General features: G+C 34.2%; 2 protein-coding genes across 5 annotated transcripts; one reads left to right on the forward strand and one right to left on the reverse strand.

Moving 5' to 3' along the window:
• The first annotated feature begins 3,237 nt into the window (after positions 1–3,237).
• LOC127093325 (uncharacterized) lies at positions 3,238–6,654 on the forward strand. 2 transcript variants are annotated; one of them, XM_051032234.1, is made up of 4 exons: positions 3,272–3,443; positions 5,209–5,274; positions 5,661–6,083; positions 6,199–6,654. In XM_051032234.1, exons 1-4 carry the CDS (start codon positions 3,390–3,392, stop codon positions 6,406–6,408), a joined length of 753 nt encoding a protein of 250 aa, XP_050888191.1. In that variant the 5' UTR covers positions 3,272–3,389; the 3' UTR covers positions 6,409–6,654. The 2 variants fall into 2 exon arrangements, with proteins under 2 accessions (XP_050888192.1, XP_050888191.1); XM_051032235.1 differs by lacking the exon at positions 5,209–5,274 and having other exon boundaries at positions 3,238–3,443.
• Positions 6,655–7,315: 661 nt separating this feature from the next.
• Positions 7,316–18,086, reverse strand: LOC127093108 (CSC1-like protein RXW8). Of its 3 annotated transcripts, none has more exons than XM_051032009.1 (12): positions 17,939–18,086; positions 15,745–16,103; positions 14,444–14,590; positions 13,569–13,632; positions 13,260–13,469; positions 12,326–12,505; positions 10,395–10,693; positions 9,228–9,504; positions 8,671–8,946; positions 8,322–8,555; positions 8,061–8,235; positions 7,316–7,977 (listed from the first exon to the last, which is right to left on the reverse strand). In XM_051032009.1, the coding sequence occupies exons 2-12, from the start codon at positions 16,020–16,022 to the stop codon at positions 7,802–7,804; spliced, it is 2,316 nt and encodes a 771-aa protein (XP_050887966.1). In that variant the 5' UTR covers positions 16,023–16,103; positions 17,939–18,086; the 3' UTR covers positions 7,316–7,801. The 3 variants fall into 3 exon arrangements, with proteins under 3 accessions (XP_050887966.1, XP_050887964.1, XP_050887967.1); XM_051032007.1 differs by lacking the exon at positions 17,939–18,086 and adding an exon at positions 17,456–17,852; XM_051032010.1 differs by lacking the exons at positions 7,316–7,977; positions 17,939–18,086 and adding an exon at positions 17,456–17,856 and having other exon boundaries at positions 8,072–8,215.
• Between the last annotated feature and the right edge of the window lie 1,931 nt (positions 18,087–20,017).

A 20,017-nucleotide genomic window follows, 5' to 3' on the forward strand; every position in this document is an offset into this window, starting at 1 on the left:
CATCTCTGGACGCGCCAAATTCTGATTAAACGTTAAAATATTCCAGAGATGCATCTCCGGACGAAACAAATTTTGATTAAATGTTAAAATATTTCGGAGATGCATCTCCGTAATAATTTAAAATGTATACCATGCATAACACTCAGAAGCCATTTTACAAGTATATTGTATCGAATACACATCTCTGTTTATTCTACAAAGATGCATCTCTGTGACGTATCAGAACAAACTCTTCATGTTATGTTTTATTTACGTGTATTCAGATGAAGATTTAAACCATACAAGTGATATTCAAAAAATGACGGACATAAGTCCAGATGATCCAAAAATGTCATATATAAATAAAAGATCAATAAATATCAAAAAAGTCGAGAACGACAATAAAGTAGTATGGTGTCAAAATAAAATACAATTCATACTACTACTACTACTACTACTACTACTACTACTACTACTACTACTACTACTACTACTACTACTACTATATACTAATGCATTACACTGTATGTTTGACTACATCTTCTCTACCTCATCTACGTCCTCTATCTCCTCGGCCATCAATCCCCCTGTCCTCCTGCGTTGTCTCTGGTACATCAATGCCCCCCGTGCCTTTGTCATGATGGCATCTAGGACATGCCTCACATCAGATCCATTAGGGGAAATACCTATGTCAATGTATGCATGCACAAGCTCCACAATGCGACGACATCTAGGCAAGACATCCTTAACATGATCTAACTGTTCCTGGTCCTCCTATAGTATCTCCTGATAAGTTGACCTCAACGGATCTCCTAGAGCAGCATGCACCATGTACGAATGTGACACCCTGAAGAACCATATGATATACCCTTCAACGTAGCTTCAGTCTCTCATAACTATGATACTCCATGCCTCCTCCAGTACGAGATGACTCTCATAATCATCAAACATGTCATCTATTTGTCTACGTGTCAAAGCAAGAGGAGCAAAGACAATAAGGTGTCTAGGAATGGTCTGAATGTAGCCAAACTGCCGCATGACGCACTCGGGAAGATGAGGAGTAATGAGACACGATCCGAAGGTGAACCATCCAGAGTATATCACTATCTCGTCAAATGGCCGCGTCTCATGGTGGTCAATATAACTGTTGAAGTGCATGTCCTCGGCAACCAAACAGTCAAGATACACTCTGAAAGGCTTAATCGCCTAGTTCCCTTTGAGCGGGGAAAATGTAGTAGCACGCGACATATCTTCAATGTAAGTCGGTACACTCTCCCAACCGAAGATGCGCGGGAAGTGCTGGAGGATCCAAACCTGAAATGAAAAGTTTGGAACACACAAATTATCAGTAAAACGTTTGCAAAGATGAAATGAAAATGACAAAGAAACATAAAATACTAATAATTATTACCGTTAGTGTGTGCGATGTTACCTGTGACTTGCTTTATCTTCCACACACATCCCTCTCTCAACTTCGAGTACAAGTAGACCAAACAAGCAGTCCCTCAGTTATACTCATGGATCCGATAGAAATCCTCGAAGTACTGTAGATGGACGACATCTTTATAAGTGACACTCTTGTCCATAAAAATTACAGTGCCAACCAAATATAATAGGTATGCTCTCATAGCATGTGATCTGTTGAGTTTCACCTGCACATCATCACTTGTAGCCTGTTATGCTCTCAGGATCACAGTCGTATATATCTTCTTCAGGTATTCAAACCTAGCATGAGCACCCCTGGTTCTATCCAACTCCTTTTTCGCCTTCGATGGGTCAACTCCCATATAGTCTACCATCATCTCGAGTGCCTCGTCTTTAGTAATTCTTCCATGATCTAGAAGTCTCCCCCTGATCGAAAGATGTAGCAAACATGAGACATCGTTGAGTGTAATAGACATATCACCAAGCAGGAGATGAAATGACGAGGTCTCTGAGTGTCATCTCTCCACGAATGTATTACACATCATGTGGTTGACCGTAGTATAATCACTCATGCACATGTCATTCAGGCTAGATAAGGACAAAACTTCCTGAAACCAATTCTCATTCGGCTGAGGCAAGCCAGTAATCTTTTGTTCGTGGTTAATAAACTTATGCGGATCACGCTCCTGAAAAATAAATAAGTTAATGTCATATATTTATCAATTAAAATTAACGTAAATAAAAAAGAATGAATCCAACTAATGCTACCTCTCTGTCCCATATATGTATGAAAGTATGGTCTGGATACAAAGACAACAATGACAAATCTATAGGGTCTCCTCCGAATGCCTCTGACTCAGCATCCGCAACAGCCTTACCCTCCGAAGGTGACACTGGATCAACAACATCAGCAATAGGAGATGACACGGACTCAAAAACATCTACAGTAGGAGGTGACGCTGATGAATAAGGTACCTCGGATGTCTAAATAGGGGAAACCTGGCGCCTGCTGGAGGATGAGAAGAGTGATGCATCAGTAGGTGAATCTCGTCTCCTACGGGAAGAAGAAGATAGAGAAGCACGAGCCCCAAAATTAGATGGCTCTGCATGGCCAGAAGGACCAGGAGCCTCTAAAACCTGTTGTCTTTTCTCCTACCGCAATAATGCGTGTTATGCAATTCTCTCGTGCCTCAGCCTATCGTGTCTATCAGCCATTGTGCCTGTAAGTTAAAGTAAAACAAATAATTAGTGCGGACAAACAACACCACAAGCAAGAAAATAAAAAAAAATACTTAGAAAATTCTGAAGATTCTTCTCCAAATTTTGAAAAACTAAAACGTTGAAAAATTTCAGAGATACATCTCCGGAATTTTCTACAACTCAGCAATTGCGTCAATGGCAGTAATGTACCCATGCAATAAAAAAAAAAAAGTTGTGATCATCCATTTCAGCCAACAAATCTGTAATACACTATGTCTAAACTATCATACATGTAATTTATACTCATTTGTAACCTTAATAATTAATTTCTACCCATTTATACAAAACTTCAAATACTTATCAAAAATTCAAAAAAAATACAAATTTCAACTTTCCTTCATGATTGAATGATGTTTATGTTGATCGAAGTTCCCTTGAATTTTATTGATTGATTTTTAAATTAGTGATGAGAAAAATATTTGAGAGTTTAAATTGATTTTAAATAAAATGAAAAATAAGGAAGGAAAAGGATCTCACACAATTTAACCTCCAAATATTCTGAATATGCATAACCAAAATATTTTTACATTAATTGAACCTTAAATACGTTCAAAGAGAGAATCTAAAAGCATTTATATATTTTCCCATACTGACTAAGAAATATATAAAATGCATTAACAATTAAATTGGGTCGGACCCATATCCTATCTACAAAACCCTCCCCATACCATTTGACGGAAAAAGCGGGTATTTGATGTATTGCAGCGTCAGCCTCGGAGGAAACCATGTCTACTCTTTCTTCTCTCATCACAATTCCTTCCACAACTCTCAAGTTTCAGGTATGCTTGTTCCTTCCTATGCTTTGTTTTTAAATCAAAACGCTGTCTATGCTTTGTTCATGGAATGTGTCTATCTTTCAATTCTCTATCTAAACCCTGAATTACATATCAGATTGTGTTGTTACTTTTGTGTGTTAAAATTCATATTTTATTTTTTCTTTGTTTTCTTTTGTAATTATGTTAATTATTATAATATCCTTAAGTTACAAGCTGTAAATCCATTGTATGAATTGTTTAAAAAGAATATTAGTGATTAAATTGAAAATGCAAGTGGAACTGTGTTTGTAGAACTAGTTAGCAAAATTAATCTAAAAAGAACTTCAGGAGTACAGAGATTCGAAAAATTGTAGAAATTCTGGTTGGAATAAGTATTCAAATGAAAAAGAGCAATGGTATATAGTAAAAAAAATTAAAATTGTTTGATACCTATAATTCAAGTGTTGATTTGATTGAAATTTTAAAAAATTAATTAAAAAAATTGAAATTGTTTCTGCGAAAACAATTGACATTATAACATGTAGGATAGATGTATCTAGAAAAAAAATGAATGTTAAAATACTGTCAAACTCGGTTTTTAATGAACATTAGAGCGCTAACTAGTTGTTTCAATTATAGCGCGCGCCTAGAAATGAATGAGTAGAAATACAGTCAAACTTACTTTTGAAAGAACATTACGATGACTGGTTTTCTTCAACGAACTCTTAAATGGGCAGACGCAAAACATATATAGCAACTGAAGATACACATTCCTTAAAGTGAACTTTTGTGATTGAAAATTGAAACTCTTAGAATAAAGTTAAACATTTTGATCCTACAACTTTCAACTTCTCAATGTCATTTAGATCACTTTGGTTCTCATTCAGTTCATCGTGCTCTAACCACTTTTTTCAAGGGGGAAATTTGCATAAACTCTGATTATTCGAAAGTTTTTAAATTCGTTAGAAGATATTGTCCAGTCCTGCTGAGTTCAACGTTCTTAACTACAGCACCACCAACATCTTTACAATCCATTACAAGAATTTTCCTTGATGAGTTTCCTACATAAATCAGGTTGACATCCTTACTAAAACATGCAGCAGTAGGTGTGAAGAGGTAACTCTAACAGAACATTGAGATGTTTTTGAGGAACTTGAATGAAGACGAGCTTGTAGAGAAGTTAGTTGCAAAACTATTCTAGCTATCCTTTTACCACTCATAACATCCCATAATGACAACAACTTGACAGCCAAAGATACAAGGATTACCTCCTTCACGCCTACTGCTGCATGTATTAGTAAGTGTGGTAATCGTGTTTGCTACATGTTTTAATAAATATGGAAATCTGGTTTATGTGGGAAACTCGAGAGAAAATTATTTTAATCGAGCGTAAAGATGATGAGGTAGGTGTCATGGTTCCTATTTCTGTTGGTTGGTCATGTAGTGAAATCATCGTATTTAGCAGGAATGGACATTACATTATCTTTCTAGCGGACTTAAATTATTGAATTATATGAAACCGTGAAAATCTCTTCTTCTTGAAAGACAAAGTTAGAGTAATTGAAGAATTGAATGGGAAACAGAGTAATTTAATTTAAATGACATTGAGAAGTTGAAGGCCGTTGGATCAAAATGTTTAATTTTATTCCGAGAGTTTCAATACTCAATCACGAAGATGCACAAGAAAGCACCTTGTTTCAATGGTGAGTGAGTTGTTGGTAGCTATCCTAGCAAAGGAGAGCACAAGATTTACATTTGGGATACAAAAATGAAAAACATGACATCGCAGGCTTTGCCGCTGAAGAAAGAAGCGATGTCTTCCCTAGCAATTCCTTCAACAAATCTCAAGTTTCCGGTATGCTTGTTCTACTTCATTAAACCAAAAACATTTTTTTAAAGAGAAAAAAAAGACAAATAATCTTTTAGGTTTCATTGTCTTTGGTTTATGTTGATATATATCTCTAAGTCTTTCTAAATCCAAAATCATTATTGTCTTCTTTTTTGTGTATTGCATTCAGCTTTTCCTTTTCTTTTATGTGTTTTTCCCCCTTATTTCCATTAATTGAAATAATCCTTAAAATATTAAGTTGCAAGTCTCTTACATTAGGATGATTTGTCTTTTATATTAATTCTACTGTGACTAGATAGGAACGCAAGGGTATAGTGTTTTTTTGAGGACTGGTTAGCAAAGTTAATCTAAAAATGATATTGTAAGCACTCTGATTTCATTTTTTTGTCCAGGTTCATCGGTTTCGGTGCCAACCCAGTCATTTATGTAGAAGTTCAAAAACTTACGTTCCTCATCAAACTTCATATACGCGTACCACTTCAGTTAAAGCATTGGTGGCTGACAATAATGAGCCTAATGAGGTCAAGATGCAGATCGGGATCGTGAAGAAGAAATTAAAAGAAGTAATGCCAAGTCCGGTTCAAGAATTTCCTTGGAGAAAAGCTCAACATACACTTCTTGACAGACTGCCGCTTCTTGTGCAAGAAGCATTAAAGTGGTTACTTATTGCATATTTCATCATTAGCTCCTTATCAGATGTTGTGTATACATTCTCTATAAACCGGGAACTAATCATTCCCGTCGGTCTCTTTGTCGGCTGCCTTATTGCTGGTTTCTTAAAGGAGGTATCTCTTGAATTGTTTCATCAATTTGAGGTATGTTTTGCATATGTTATTGCTATAGGGTTCCTTTGTTTATTTCACTCTAATAATGATCTTGTTTGGGTTTTGGGTTATATATTTGATTTGTTCATGGGTTTCCACTTTACAGGAGATTGATTTGAAATGGCGTCAGTTGGGCTTGTGTGGTCTTTTTGCATTGGTCAAATTTACGTCGACATGGTTCTCTCTACAACCGTCCTTGTTTCTTTTGCATGTTGCAAATGGTGGCCTGATGCAGCTACTTTGGTATTGGAGAAATTTTATGGAAGATGCAAAAAACGTACGAGAAATGACGAACACTTCTAGTTTGGAGGCATAAATGGAAAGACGGAAAGTGAAATTCTAAATTTTGTTGAGCCGAGCTGACATAACCTTCAATTTTCTACAAAAGTGTAGCCAGTGTGACATGGATTCGTATAGCAGCAACTAACATTTTTCAATCATCTAGTTCACATGAACTAGTTTGTATTTATTCCTTGCTTATTCAAGTGAATGAAAAACACTCAATAGAGCCAATTTTGAGAATCATTTGTCACCATAAATGAGAACCCACTTATGTGTGTTAGTATGTATTGCAATTTAACACCTAGAAAATGATGTTATTGTTTGTGCGTGCTTTTAATTTATTTAAAAATATTCTCTTAATAGGATTGTTTTGGTGTGGTAAATCCGAAGCTCAAGATCAGTTTAAGAAAATTGGATAAATTATGACATTTATATAATAATTAGAAACAAAATTTGTTCATTTTATAGTAGGTTTGTATTTATTTGAGTCCAACAAATTTCATGAAATTAGTTAGAATTCTTGAATGAATAGTTTGGTATGTAGATTATTATTTCATACTGTAATAGAATTGTTTCAAAGGATTTAGAAGAATTGTGATTGGTCAATGTTTTTCAAAGAGCCATTTTCGTCTAGCAGCAGAGCATTCTCAAAGTGTGGTAGTGTGGTATCGTTAGAAAATATAGAGCAATGGTGTTTGAATCATAAACTTGGTTTGGCGAATTTCATCTGGTTTTCAAATCCAAAAACAATTGATTAAAGAAATACTATTAACGTCCAAACACAGCATGTTAACATGAAGCATCTAGCAGTAGCTTTGTAGTAAACAACCTTGCATTTTAGTTCAAATGGACACACTTCCAAATACATAGATGAAGCTAAAGCTTTTTAGCCACCCGTTAAATGAAATTAGTAAACAAATAATCATAGCACAAAACACCAGTAAAGAGAATTTTTTTCGATGCATCAATACATGTATCGTTTTGATAAACATACAAACTAATTTGAAGCTCCAAACAAACGGTAACTCCTATCTGAATTTTTTTAAGTGGAGTTCCCTGCATTTGCCCTCTCCATTACTATAGTTTAAGTGATACAAACATTATAATATAATATGACACTGTAAAAAATCCAAACATCCTTTATACACTTCAACAACAACCAAACCTTATCCCACAAGTTGTTGTCGGGTGAATCAACTTTTATTTACTTGATTTACAAAAATGGAGAGAAATGAAGAGAACATCACCCCCTCGATCTCGAAAGTCACTTTATCTTTCAATTTTAAATATTGTTGCAACTGCACAACATTTTTTATTCAGGGGAAGTTTTAATTACTTCAATTTTATGTCTATTTGTATCTAAATGGAGATTTTTTTGAGGGAAAATCTATCTACAATTTACATGGACAAAATGATTTAAGAGACCATCATAATCCATCATTAATTAAATGTTCAAGCGCTGGATGGGGCGCATTAGGAATATTCTTATTCAATGTACAAGCCGGATCACTCGTTTGATCTCGACTAAGTACTGATCTATCTGAGCTCGAACTCGAAGTGCGATGGACAGGCTCTGGTCTATTTTGTTGATCAACTGCTTTGCCTGAAAAATGAAAAGCAAACAGAGCCATGTTATAAATATCATCTGAAAATTGAAACTTTACCATTATATTAAAGCAAACAAACCTTTCTCGATATCTTCTGAAATCTCAGATGGCTTGTCGTCTTGCGGGCTGATGGATTCGGTTGGGCTTGGGGCTGGCGACACTAAAGTGGGTTGGATGTAGGCTGAACGCACTTGTTCATAAATCTCTTCCATTTTTCCACTATCTTCATCTTTCCTATCCATGTCAACAAGAATCTAAAACAAACTGAGTTTAGTTTAAAGCGGGGAATGAAAGACTAGACTAGGGAGTGGAGAAGGAGCAGTGAGAAAGAGAGATTTACCTGTGCTGAATAGCTCTTAAATACTGGAAGAAATCGATGCCTACAATACTGATGAAAAAGAAGGGTGACAATGATCAAGGGAATGGTAAATCCAGATGCAACTGTGGAGCGTTTTATTCCAAACACCCCGAGTGCAATAAGTTGAGCAACTAACAAAGAGAACACCGTTGTGTTGTGAGCAATAGGCCAGTATTGTCCCCCACTATCGTATTTTGTAATGTACACATTCAGAATCTGAAAAAAGGTTAATATAACTACAATTAGGAAGTATTTAATCATAATGGAAAATTAAGAAAATGCATTCCATAACGAAGAAAGAAAAAGGCAACCATGTGATAAAAAGACTTACCTGGTTTCGGTAAACTAGGTAAGCAAGGAAAAAGTAGATCAATAAGAAGGGGAGCATTAGAGGTGCCAGAATAGAACAGGTAAACCCAAGAAATCCAAATAATAATAGCCTTGGAACTTCTGTATGGTATGGAAAAGTTATGCCAACAAGTGTATCATCCTTAACCCTGAGTAGGAATCTCTGGAATAGATTATATAAAAGAGGACAAATTTGCAGAAGTTCAAATCCCAAACTTGCCCAACCAGATGACAGAATATAAGTTGTGAAGAAGGTAGCCTGCATACCATGGAAAAGCCTAGTGAATCACGAATCACGGAAGAGCTTTACTTATATCTTTTCTAAAAGTTAAAAAGAGTATTCATTGTCGAGTGTTGCTCATATCTCTAATAAATTCAAGAATACAAAATCATTTCAACAAGAAAATACAACAATATTCTAGAACAAAAAATCATTTTAACAAGAAAATACAATAATACTCTAGAACATAATAAAATAGGTTGAAATAAAGGTTGTGATTTAAAGTACACGGTGTCACCCTAGGAGTCTCGATAAATCACCTGAGCTGGCACTGCCTTCGCAAGTTGTCCAGGCAAGTCTTTTATGCTAGAAAAGACTGAAAGTTGACTGATAACAGAACCAGTGAAAACATTAACGAAAAACACATTCCAGATTGTGAAGTACAAAACTTTCCAACATGCACTTTTCTTCCTTCTACTGCGGGAAATAGGACCCTCAATTGTTGAAAATAAAATCATCACCGGTGGAACTGCGCACAAAAATAAAACCAATATCACACTTGGTAGGTAACCTGTCACCAGCTGCCTCACATATTTACTGCAAATAAATGATTTGAAAGAATCAATTTACAGTGAACATTTATAGCAATTCAAAAATTAAAAATACCTATCTAAAACTTCATGTTCCATGTCTGAGGTAAATTACACTTTTATCCTTTGAGAAATGCTTAAATTACACCATCCTCTAATCTAAATTTGAAAATTATAATTTCCTCCCCGAATATAGATGAATATGCTTCTCCCTTCATTCTCTTTTAATGTAAACAGGGCTGTAGGAAGTAGGGACATTTTTTCTCCCTATCATTACACCACCATTCACATGGGAGAAGACTGTAATTGGCTTACTTAAGAAGATAGTGAGATGTATAAACACAATTTTAGCACTGCTTATATGGCAAATCAGAACTTTTTTTATTAAGTGAAGCTAATGACCATATTACAATTGTACAAAAAGAGATTTGAACTTGCCCATTGGGATTACAAAGTCAAAACTCCTACCAATAAACTAGCATGTAATAACAATGAGAAACTTCAACTAGTATGTGAATAGAAGACTGACACAATCAGCAGAGGAGAATAATAGCTTAATAAAATGCCAAAAATGAAAATTCGGGCAAATTTTAAATAAGTAGGAATATTTAACCACTCATGTGGGTAGCCACACTTTTAAGTTTAACAAAGTGAACTAGTTCAATGCTTTTTTCTAATAAATTTTCTTTAGGAATTAAAAAAAAAAAAACATTACCACTACCCGTAAAGTTCTACATACATTACTCATATTAATGCCTATGCAGCATATTAAAATAAAAAACGATTTATGTCATGCATAATTCTTTTTCAGGTAATGATCCATGTATATGGGTTTAAAAACATGATTTCAACCAAAGTATGTGACATTTGTTCCTCACAGATGCAGAAATGTCTTACTTTTTAAGTACCCCTGTCAGAAAAGGGAACATTTTCTGAAGCTTTTCTAGTTGAGTCAAGCCTTGTACAAGTGTAACAGGGATGAGGAACACAAGCATGAAGGCAATCGAAGCCGCAAATGTAGCCATTCTGCGGATCCAAATTTGCCTATATTGTACACGAATATTGGACCAGTGAACATCATGTGGCTCAGGAGCTAAGTCTGTCACCCATAACATAGGATTTGATGTTTGCAGAGTCTGTGAAGCCATAAGAGCAGCATACCGACTTTTAAAGAACACAAAAGCAGCTGGAAGTTCCTGCATCACAGATCCATACTTAAGGCATAAATTAGTGAACATAAAAAAATGTTATCACATAATATGAAGTTATTTACATACTTCATATAACTACTAGATGACAAGGATTATAATAACCTGCTTTCATTAAATAATAAATAATGATAGCTCAACATAAAATTAGTAATGGCTTATGTCAAGAATAAGTATATGGCTAGTGCAAAACATATTATCCAACAATGACTGGACTGGTTCACATACATGGCTAATACACAAGAGACATTAAACATAAATATAAGACCTTCCAAGTGAGGACTGAAAGTTGGACAATGAAGAGCCAACAAGAATGCAAGCTCGGCATTGCAAAAATAAAAATGCTGTAATGGATAAGTGGTTAGACAAAACAAAGATAGGGCTAGTAACCTTAGTAATGATATCGTTAGGAAAAGAGTAGGGATACTTTCCTTTGTAGAAAATATGGTACTCTCTTTTTAGGTGGTTTTTTGGTATTGGGAGACAGCCTGCGAAACCACTGAAATGGAAGGTAGAAATGAAGTATAGCACAGTAGAGGGATAGAGGAAACCCAAAGAATACTACCTATGAAGCACGGACACCGGAAACACGACACCGACACTGACACGGACACACCTTTTTTTCATAATACTCTAGGTCAAATCATTTTGAGAGATTTGGAGGACTGTCTTAGATATGATTTATGACAATATATTATGGCATATTTTGATCAATATGGTCAACCTAAACCAAGGGTAGAAGGCATTTGATGGGGTTGTTGGATGTCCTAAATTCCTAGGGGCAGGACGAAATTAAAGTTGAGATAAATTCAGAACTAGATTAAGCTTTAAAGAGAGTTACAAATCAATGCAAAGTAAACTATCTAACAAAACAATAAAAAAGAAGTTCAGATGCTCATCACAATGTAGAAATGTACCATTTCGTAAGCTATGTAGGAGACATGAATGGTGTTTTCATCTGTCCCCTTAGACAATAGTCCTTTGGGACATGAAATATAGACAGTTCACTAGACCATATTAGCCTTTTGTCAATTAATTTATAGGAATTTACTCTACCCTAATGAATCGAAGAAGCACTGCTACCATCAAATAATGAATTCATTAGCAAAGCATGAACCATTATTAGGTGCAGGTCCATAAATGATTTCCAAATCACAACAAACCCAAAATAATGCAGCTCCAACAATGATTATTTGTTCGTCCATCTTATACATTAGAAACTTGTTTTTCAACATTTACATCAATGGGACAGTCACATTACTTTTGCGGCTTCATCAAACTTCTATGTGGAATTAATTACAGAATTTTCTTTAGTTAATATTGAGTACAGACCCAACAATGCAATAAGTGATATATTCAAGTAAATGAATAAAAATCATAAATTAAAAGTCACAGTAATTCACTCATATTGTCCAAAAAAAGTCACGGTAATTACTTATGTTTAGAAATTTAATTTGTTGAATATATCTTTTTCTTTTCTTCTCATACAATACAACAATATCAACTGATCTTTATCACATACTGAAGTTCTAAATGCAGTAGTGCAATGCCAAATTATGAAAAGGAAAATTTACATTTGTTGCAATTGTTTAAATAAACCAATTCAGACAGAACAGATACCTTTTTCCTTGTATCTATGTCAGTGTAGCATGTTCTCCCATGAATACTTCCAATCTCATTAGAATCCATCTTAAAAGAATCTGTGGAATTTCCCAAACAGCAACATGGCACAAAACTTGGCTTACAACTCTTATCCGATGAGGCGTCTTTAACTACCTTGCAGAAATGTTCAGCCTCATCCTAGGGAGAGAAGATTTAAATAAAATAAATAAATATAAAAGCTATTCTGTCAACAAAAGTAATACAGTTTCATATTAATGAAAAAATAAAAAATACTTCGAATATCATTAAATATCGAGAGAAAATATATACTCAAACTTCAAGAATCTTAACCAAAGCCCAAACCCGGGTAGAGGTGGTGAGATGGCTTGAATAGAACATATTCTCATTGTATGTAAGTTTAAAAAGTAAACTTAAGAACAGATTTAGAAACCAATGTCTTGAATATAAGTTTAATTAAGTGTTTTGTAGTACTGATTGTCTTTTTAAACGGTTTATAGTATTGATATAAATGGTATTTTTCTTATTGATGCTATTTTATTCACATTTATATGGAAATGTAGACTCTTGAGGAAGAGCTTTGTCGTCCATTGTGGTCCTACCTCATCCGAGGGATTAGTCTCAACATCAGGCACATGAAGGATATCCGAATTTACACCAAAAAAATACATTTATATGGATTAATACACACACGCACACGCGCGCGCGCACACACATATATATACATGCACTATTTTTTTGAAATTTGTAGGATCTTATGGTCCATGTTATTTCAATTTTAACTATCTAGATGTTATTAGATCAATGTCATATTCTAAGTCCTTAATATTTCTCTTCTCTTTTTATTTAAAACCATGTTACTTTGACAAATAAAAAACAGTATGATGATTAGCTGAAAATAGCAAAAATAAATTTAAAAAGGTAAGAATCACACCTTCAATTTCTGTACTTTTCCAGACTTATAAATCATTTGGTGAGACAAATATGTTGATGCGTGGTAATATGAGAAGAATTTGTTCACTGTGTCACAATATGATTCTTCTGCAGACCAGGGAATTGATCGGACAATAATAGTAAAATGACTTGGTCTTGGAGGAGATCCAATAATATGAAGTAGCTTCAGCTTAGTAATGCTCTTGTATTCCTAAATAAAACACCGACTGGTTAGTCATATTTAAGAATTGGAAAAGAAAACAAAGGAGTATTGGTCATTATGCTAAAACAGGCAGAGAAAGCTCCTTACAAAGTAAAGAAGAGTGCAAGCTGCAAGTGTAATGATGTATAATGCAAGACAATGAGCCCAAAGCCTGACATACAAAAGAAGAGAAACCACAAATAAGTAATCAATTTGGAGTTTGGCCATTTATTCCTTAATCATGAATTATTAATTTATCAACTTCTAATCCTTTAGAAACAGAACAAAAATAAATTAAGCAAAATGACTCAAGCCTTTAGTAACTCTATGTTCACAATTTCTTCTTCATAATTCACTCATCAAAATTTTGGAGAGAAAAAATAGCATAAAAAACTCCAAATAAAGGAAACTCGAGTCGTTCACTCAGCTACAAGGAAAAGTCAATGAGAAAAAATGAAATGTGGCCATTAGAGGACATGTCAAAGCTACATTTTTTCTGGGCATTGTTCATTCCTACATATGAATATTCGATTAACCTTTATATTATACTCCCTCCAGTCACTATCAAATACATCGGTTATGCAATGAACCTGAAAAATGAAATTTTGCTTGTAATAGTGTCCGGAGGGAGTATTCCTCTCTCAGCTTGTACAAACTATTGATATTCTGATTAAATTAATATTATATAATGACAGAGATTCAAGTGAGGGGATGGGAAGTCGGCCAACCTCTTGCTCAATTGAGTCATTCACCATACATTTGAAATGTTGGAGGGAAACCTAGAGAATGAAAGCAAAACATAAATTTGGAGTAATTCAGCCTCCGGCTTGGGCCTTAAATGTGGGATATTTTCTTCTTTCAGTTTTATCATTTTTTTTCTTTCATATTTTTAAGAAAGGTTTCACTGTGTAATCATTTTCATGATTGTTTTCTGAGTTTCCAACGCATAATTACAACATTGAAAAATAAGATATATCACTTACAATCTTGAACCTGTTTTGACATTCTCAATGGTAAAAACTTCCAGCGACTCCAGAGGTATGTCCTTATGAATTCTTTCCTTACCATAGTAATTCACAGGAAGCACTAGAACAGTGCAGATGACAGCAGCAATGGAAAAAACTCGAATACTGTAGAAGTCAATAGCAACATTTACAGTTAGTATAACATCAAGATGAATAACTGAATTAAAAAAAAATTATTTAGCCTTTTATTTTGATTTGAAATAACATGAAATGGTGTGAATCCAAACACACTGAAACAAACGCAAGTAACAAAAATTGAGTATAATGATATGGTGTGCTCAAGTAAAAAGTGCATAAATTCCATAGAGTACAATGCAAACTCAAACTTACCATCACTACTTAAGTTCATTAATGAGTCAACTGGCATATCTATATCAATTAGGCAATATGTATAGTCAACGATAATGTTGCTACTTTGTCTGGGAGCGGAAATCTTAGTAATGGTTAAGGATATATAATGATTAAGGAATGCAAAAGCATTCTTATCATGCAAAAAATCATTGTTATTGGTGATAGATAGTTAGGGGGAACGCATTTACCACAAATCATGAGATCAAAGCATAAATTTTAATGCTGCTACTTTCTCTGTGAGCACAAATCTTAATAACGGTTATGGATGTATAAATGGTTAAGGGCAAAAACTCATCACTATTGGTGATAGACAGTTAGAAATACATTTACTACAGATCATGAGATAAAAGCATAAATTTTTATTACATTGCATTAGGCCTTTAATACTTGTACCATCCAACAGCAAAAATGCAAAATCGAGAATACTTTCTTAAGAAATTATTATTGATGAAACAAAGTAAAAACTATTTACAAAGTGATAAAATTGTTGTGCAGCAGTTCGCATGTTAATTAACACTGACCAATAAAACAACGGAGCTGAGGATACTAGATCTATGGATCTTTTGAGGCAGAAGGCCCAAGTCTGAGCCCGTTTTTGTATTGTATTAAAAAAAACTTTATGGTACATGATGTGTGTGAGTGCTATCAAATATATACTACTGACATGAATTCTTAGCAAGATCCAGTTCATCTAGAGAGTATACTTAAAAAAACATTAGAGTGAGCTTAAAAGCATCTTCATTTCCACTTATCTAGATATTAGAAATCCTCACTTGGTAGATTTGGTAGATTTCAGGTTAAAATATGACTCAGATGACAAAGCAGTCCAAATTCACTAGTACAATGTCCATCAAGATAACACACGGCACAGAGCTTAAACTAATCAAATTTTAGAATGATTAAATTACCTGAACACAAGTATCCTTACAAAAACTACGGCATCCAAGCCACCAAGATCCAATATCTCATTCTCGGATGTTCCCCATGCTTTTACTATCCAGCCAGGAGAGGGAACAAATCTTTCCAGCCAGAAATCAGGGTGTCGTGAACGATGAGATTCTAATCTCCGTCCAAAGTACACATTAACATTGCTGGGCTGTTTTCTTAATACAGAATAAAGTGAAAAGAGCACCGAACACACAGCGATATTAATTCCAGCTGAAGTTAAAAGAGCAACAATGTCCATCCTTGCTCCCTACACTGTGAAACTTGACAAATATCATTACCCATGAAGAAAGACGTTAGAAATCCAAATCATGTCCATCACCTGAAAGAGTTAAAATCAAATCAACATCCCCATAAAAAATGGTTTCTTTAGACACAAGTACATGAATGCACTATCGAAAAAATTGATTTTTCCTTTGGTTATGGTGCAGAAAGAAGTCTAACTGTAACTAGAGATATTTTCCACCATGAAACAACAGGGAAGAAAACAGATATGTAAAGGACCGAAGTGAAAAATGAATATAACTAAATTCAGTATTAAAGCTAACAGACACATGCTGAGATAAAGAAATGCAGCTTAAAAGAACTCTAATCAAGAACCATTAACTTTCTCATTCTATAGTCATAGAGATACCTCTCCAATATTTATCCCACATTCTATACAAAAAAATATTTCATCATTAGGGAAGATTCCAGTGTGCAATCTGTTTTGAGATAAAAAATTAAAATAATAATGATTCTAAATGGTGATGAGATTGTCAACCACATTATAAGTCCATAACCCCTTGCAAGTTATGGATGATTTAAAAAGCAGCTTTTAGGAGCATGCAAAGCTACTTGGCATCATGTTACATAAAATACGCAGTCCTTTTTAACAACAGATACCAACCAATTGCCCACTTAACATCGTCTTTGGAATCACTGAAAATTGGAAATTGTATTTAATCGATTTTAAATTCATTTTTCATATCAGGTGCTTATTTGAAACAGAGAGACTTGATAATTTGAATTGATTCACAAATCAAATTTGTTTTCAAGACCTATGAAGCACGGACATCAGAAACACGACACCGACACTGACACATCGGCGGAAGTAATAATTTGAAAAAGAAATGAATAACTTAAACATAATCACAAGTGTCGGGGTTGGTTTTGCACATCGACACCGCCACAGATACACCTTTTCCCAGAGGTGTCGGTGCTACCGAGTTCAAAACTCACCAAAGATCAACTGAATTAATTTTAAGCGGGTAATTTTCTTTATCATCCTTCCCAGAAAGGCATGGCATAGTAAAGAAAGAGGAAAAAGGCAATTCTAAAAATTAAAATAATAAATCAGATCAATCCACAAGATACTTAATTCCAAACACACTCAAAATGTTCAATTATGTTAGTAAAAAAAAACACAAAATTGAAATTACAAAACCCTACATAATTAAAAAACAGTCCAGTAAATCACTATCACTGCATTCACCAACTAAAATCGATTCAAATTGGAATAATATACTTATCTCTCTAAACAAGAAAATAATCAAACAGAAAATCGAAACAGATTCACAACAAACTCATACAAAACGAACGAAATCAAAAAATCATAACAGAAATTAATTAACGAAGAAACAATCAAAATCCAAAGCAAAGAAAAGAGAACGAGAATGAGAAAGTACAATGTACCAGCAAATGATGAATGAACAAATCGTCGATGAAATTCAGAGGCAGAACAGTAGTTGAAGAAGAAGCGAATAAGAAAATGCTGAACGAAAAAGCAAACGTAGAAAGTGAGGCTTAAAAGTTAATTCAAAATTCACACCCTCGCGTTTTGCTTCTACTTCACAATAACGTACGTTCGTGAAGATAATTTGATTCAAAATTCAAATGCGACAAAACCAAAATCGAAATCCCTAAGTTTTGGATTATTTTTTCGATTTTTCCTCACCACTATTTATTTCACCGAAATTGTGAATAAAAATCAAATAGGGAATAATCAGATGAAATATTAGTAGCCAGAATAATGATTCAAATACAGAAAAAGCCACTTTATAGAATAATTAACAATTAATCATAATAATAATTGAATCTAAAGCATATGAATAATTAAAACAATATAATAAAAGTTCATTGAATTGAAGTGAAAAGAAATAGCGGGAGGAACGGAACCTCCACGTGGCAGACAACAAGGCGCCAACCAGAAGTGTGAATGCGTAACCGCTCTAACTGGCCACGAAAAGATTTTAGATAGGGTGCAACGCGGTGCATGACGCACGCTACGGTATCACGTTCCGTGATGCTGCCAAGTGGCAAATAATGGGTCCAATAATAATAGGGTATTAGCTTCTTTGTTACGGAGTGAGTTGAAATTCATGTGCCGACATGTTGTTGGGGAGGATTTGAGAATTCTTCCAACCACCCCAATTAAACCTCACACGCGTATGAAATGACCTTTGTAGAATTATTTCGTCTATTTTTTAAGTTTACAAGATTCAAGTAGATTTTAAAAACTTTTAGGATAATGCTGAAAATTTCGAAACAACTATCAAAATTTTTGAAAATAGTATATTTCTTTATTGTAGAATTAAAAAATTCTGAAAATTTATATCGAATATTTTAAAAAAAAATTATATTAATTGGTTAAATTTTATCTGAAGTTACAAAATTTTCAATATAGAAATTCATTTGATTTCTCGAAATTTTTTAAATTTTTTATAGTTATAAACAATTGGTTTTTTATCAGAATTTTTGAAAATTCTAATATAGATACAAAATTTGTTTTTCTATCGAAAATTCTAAAAATTTTGATAGTTGTAATTCTTTTAAAAAAGATTCTTGTTTTTACGGTGAAATATAGTTGTACTGTATTGACCATCTTGTATACAACACTTGAAATGACGACAATATTTGAGACCAGACAGTTTGCTGGTTATTTGAGTCTGTTACATGTATGCTTGAAATTATTTTTTGTTGTTAATTTCTTGTTTAATTGTTACAAATAACAATTTTTATTTATTAATTGTTATGTCTCAGTTTTGATATAAGTGTTGGATATATGAGTATTTTCCCACCATTTGTGACAAGAGAGTGCAACATTCTCTAGTGGGGAACCCACGGGCGAGGAGATGGAAGGGGAGGCAATCACATACAAGTGGTGTTGCTGAGTACTAGAGGAGGCTCGATGTGCTGACTGTAGATTATGTCATATGGATACCATATACTGATAATAGAGTACATTGTGAGTTCGAGGAGTCTTCTTTATATTCAGGTTATATGTGATGGGAGATCATGGTTGTTAGACACTTGGTTATGTTTAGAGTATTCCACGACCAGTTCCAGATATACCATCTGCGGGCATTAATTGGTGGTTTCAGAGTAACTTCATCAGCTCCGATCATGCCATTAGAGATTGAGCAATTAAGGTTCAACATCCATCGTAGTGTGGGGATGATTACTTATAGTGGTATCACACTGTATCACACTCTCACATCATTCGACTTGTTGAGGATACAAGTGATGCTAGACCTTTTGATGTTGGGATACTTGTTGATGACGTGTCGCCGTCGATGACCAGCAACACCTCCAAATGATTGCAATTATTATGGATAACCTCATGGATTTGGTGAACGCATATGATAAGGTTTATATTAGATTAGCTAGAGTTGCACACATAGCCTGTGGGGGGCCTATAGATATTTTTGATATATTATGCATTGCTTGTATTATTTGTATATTACTCAGACATCTTCATCAGAAACTTTTTATTACATAATATCTTTTATCTTCTATTCATTCTACATCAATATAAACTAACATTTGATAAATGATTACATAACTTAAACATAACTTTAAAAAATGGTAATGAATAAGAAAACCTAGACACTACCAGATGATTCTGGACGTTTCATCATCTTCATTATGTCATTAACAATCCTTGAAATATTAGCATCTAACTCGATCGACCCCTTTGTTATCCTACGGCGAAATGGCATCCACATATCCTTCATATTTTCATCCGTCTTCAAGTCAATAAGGTTGTATTTCACTCTTCTGTCAGTACAATTCAATCTTCGCGAAACTCGATCTTTCTCACCTTTTTGTTTTCGGTATCAATCAACAATTCATTCAACTTCGACGTCAGGCCATTGGGAGATGTGGGGTCATCCGGAAGCCGAAACTATACGAGAGGTGAAGCTCCATTGAATTACACTTTTGCATTAATCAAAAAAATTGAAGAAAAAACGTTTT

This window comes from Lathyrus oleraceus, chromosome 6, assembly GCF_024323335.1.
Source record: "Lathyrus oleraceus cultivar Zhongwan6 chromosome 6, CAAS_Psat_ZW6_1.0, whole genome shotgun sequence".
NCBI lineage: Eukaryota > Viridiplantae > Streptophyta > Magnoliopsida > Fabales > Fabaceae > Lathyrus > Lathyrus oleraceus.